Source organism: Spinacia oleracea, chromosome 1 (genome assembly GCF_020520425.1).
Source record: "Spinacia oleracea cultivar Varoflay chromosome 1, BTI_SOV_V1, whole genome shotgun sequence".
Taxonomy (NCBI): domain Eukaryota; kingdom Viridiplantae; phylum Streptophyta; class Magnoliopsida; order Caryophyllales; family Amaranthaceae; genus Spinacia; species Spinacia oleracea.
This window is the reverse complement of record NC_079487.1, coordinates 54,320,495-54,323,407: the sequence shown is the minus strand read 5'-3', so window position 1 is coordinate 54,323,407 and position 2,913 is coordinate 54,320,495. Positions and strand designations below refer to the sequence as shown.

Sequence of the window (2,913 nt, the reverse complement as noted above, 5' to 3'; positions counted from 1 at the left end):
CTAGATTGTTTATATGGCATTATGACAATTGAAGCTCCATAAGAATATGGTATGTCCAAATGGAAAAATCGGAATCTATTCGATTAACGATAATCACGACTATTTTCCTATACAGTTTCTAAATGATACTCTCAAGTGACTATCACACTAAACATAAATGTCAAATCTAAGGATAAGATGTCATAAGGATTGAACTTCGGTTCAGTACATCTTTTTAGTACATATATATATTCTCACTTTCAGACCTCGACGTTGTCCGTAACACAGCTCCTAAGAAAACATCTCTGAAATAAGCTGGTATCCACAAGTCCCTAATCGAAAACATCTGAGAAAGCCAATCATTAGTTTGTAACTTAAATTCATTGACAACTGATTTCCACGATGATTCAAATTCCTCCTTTGTCTCTGAATTATACACACAGGACTTAAATTGGTTCATAAAAACTTCGTTACTACTCAAAGTGCTTCCCACCTTTTCTGAAAGTTTTCTCATTATATGCCATATGCAAAACCTATGAGTAGACGTGTCAAAAACATTTTTGATGGCTACTTTCATTGCAGGATCTTGATCAGTGATGATGCAAACAGGTTTGTGACCGTCCATTGCATCTAAGAACTTTTCAAACAACCAAGAAAATGATTCAGCTTTCTCATCCCCCAAAAATGCTGCTCCAAACGTAATACAAAGTCTGTGGTTATCAAGACCAGTAAATGGAGCAAAGATCATCTTATATCTGTTAGTGTCATAAGTAGTATCAAATGACACAACATCTCCATATAATGCATAATTCTTTCTAGAAATGCCATCTGCCCAAAATACATGTCTCAGTTGACGTGTGGCCTTGCTTATCTCATATGCAAAATAAAATGAAGGATCGATTTTTTGTTTTTTCTTAAAATTCTCAATAAACATGTCAACATCATAATCTTTAATATGAAGGCTCAAGTCTCTTTGAAAGTTTTTCAAATCTTGCTTACTACATCCAACATTTTGATACCCACCCACTTGTTCCTTTATGTAACGATGCGCCCTACTTGCACCAACATTGGCACGAGCAAATGCCTTATACAAGCATCTATGAACATTAGTAATTTCCCTATTAGATTTTAGCATGTGACACTTTCTAGGGGTTGCAAGTAAATGAGTATGACCTTCATGAAATTTGTACACTACATATTTACCCTCCGACGTTCGTTTAAACCTAACCAGAGCCTCACAACCTTCCCTACTCAATTTCACATTTCTTACTTTTTGCTTACCTGCGTATTTAGCTTCTCTAAAACCCTCTTTTGCGCAAACACAAGTTTTATACTTCAACAATCCAGTTTTTTTATCCCTTTTAGTAGATGATTTACGGACACTAAAACCGACTTGATGAGCATATTTTTTGTAGAATTTTTCACATTCCTCCAGGTTGTCAAACTCCATACCTTCTTTTGGTTTCAAATCCTCTTCACATACAGGAACCCACTCCTTAATAATACTCATAGGGCTTCTGCATTTGTTAGGCGTCTCATTTTCTCCTCCTTGACGATCAACGCGCTCTTCATTATCAGATTGCAATTGGTGATGGCTAGGCTCATATTCGTCTTCTTCTTGATGAATCTCATCCATATTAGAACCTTCAAAATAATAATTTTTTTATGCATATTAATAAAATTGAATAAATGTATAACTACAATTTGGATATACAATAAAATAATTCCATTTACAAACTTTACGTCAAAAATGGTCAAAAATTATTATGACAATTTGAATAACATGTTAAAATATAACAACAATATTAGGGTGTAAATTTAAAGATTCATTCATCATAATAAGTATTTTGTAGGTATCGTATACATAAAGTAAAATACTATCTAATGGTGTAATTGTAGAAAATAAATATACCTCCGGGTAAGAGATGATTGGTTGTAGTTTATTGCTCTACCATTAATCTCATTAACCGCGAAAACAAAGAAAACGACGACAATATATAGCAATTGGATGGAGAGTATGATTGCCTAATCTTGATGATTATCAAGATGATTGCTTGTGCGAAGACACTCTGATAAAAAAAAAGTGAGGAACGAGTGTTAAAGAGTTTCGATCGGCGTTTTTTGCTTATACGTCAAATAGGACTTTTAATCAGTTTTAATTAGCATTAATCTTGACCATCAATCAAAATCCAATGGTTGAGGACGAGAGTTCTCATTAAAAGAGGGGTTCTCATTATAAGAGGGGTTCTCATGAGAACCGGCCCCTATATATATATATATATATATATATATATATATATGTTTGTCAAACCCAGTGGGAGTTAGTGTTTACATCAAACAAACTCAAGAATAGATATATAATTCACTCATAGAAACAAAAGGTATTGATTCTACCACAAATCTGAGAACATATGGTTGTTGCTCTAGATAATGTCTTTTAGGAAACCATCATATTTCCAAAAAGGCAAGTGGGAGAAAATGACCTCGAAGTGACCTAAAAAAGACTTCGAATCAAGCAACAAACTAATGTAGGATACTTAGGAGTCTTTGGAAAAGCTCCGTACTTAGAAGCCTTTGGAAGAGCTTTAGGAAGACTTTAGAAGTGTTTCAAGAGAATCCTAATACTCAAATGACTTGAGTAATGTCTTTATAGACACTAACGTTTGATGTTCAATACCTAGGTAAATCGTATAAGGAATAGAATTCAACCAAGATAGATACATAGATATCTTGAGGAATGAAAACTATGAAGACTTTGGAAAGTGCTTCAAGAACATACGACTTACAGGTTAAATACGACGAATTAAAAATTCCCAAGTATGGCTTGAGGGCATCAGAAACATAAGTATGGTTCGAGGCCATACAAAATGGTTTGAGGCCATTTTATCCGAAATATCTTCATCTTAAAGAATCAAATCTATGATTTGGTTGATT

The 2,913-nt window shown here is 33.8% G+C and overlaps 1 protein-coding gene across 1 annotated transcript; it reads right to left on the bottom strand.

Annotated features, from left to right (window-relative positions):
* Nucleotides 1–214: 214 nt before the first annotated feature.
* On the bottom strand, nucleotides 215–1,615 carry LOC110795922 (protein FAR1-RELATED SEQUENCE 5-like). The gene has a single exon (XM_022000959.2). The coding sequence runs from the start codon at nucleotides 1,613–1,615 to the stop codon at nucleotides 215–217; it is 1,401 nt and encodes a 466-aa protein (XP_021856651.2).
* Nucleotides 1,616–2,913: the final 1,298 nt, after the last annotated feature.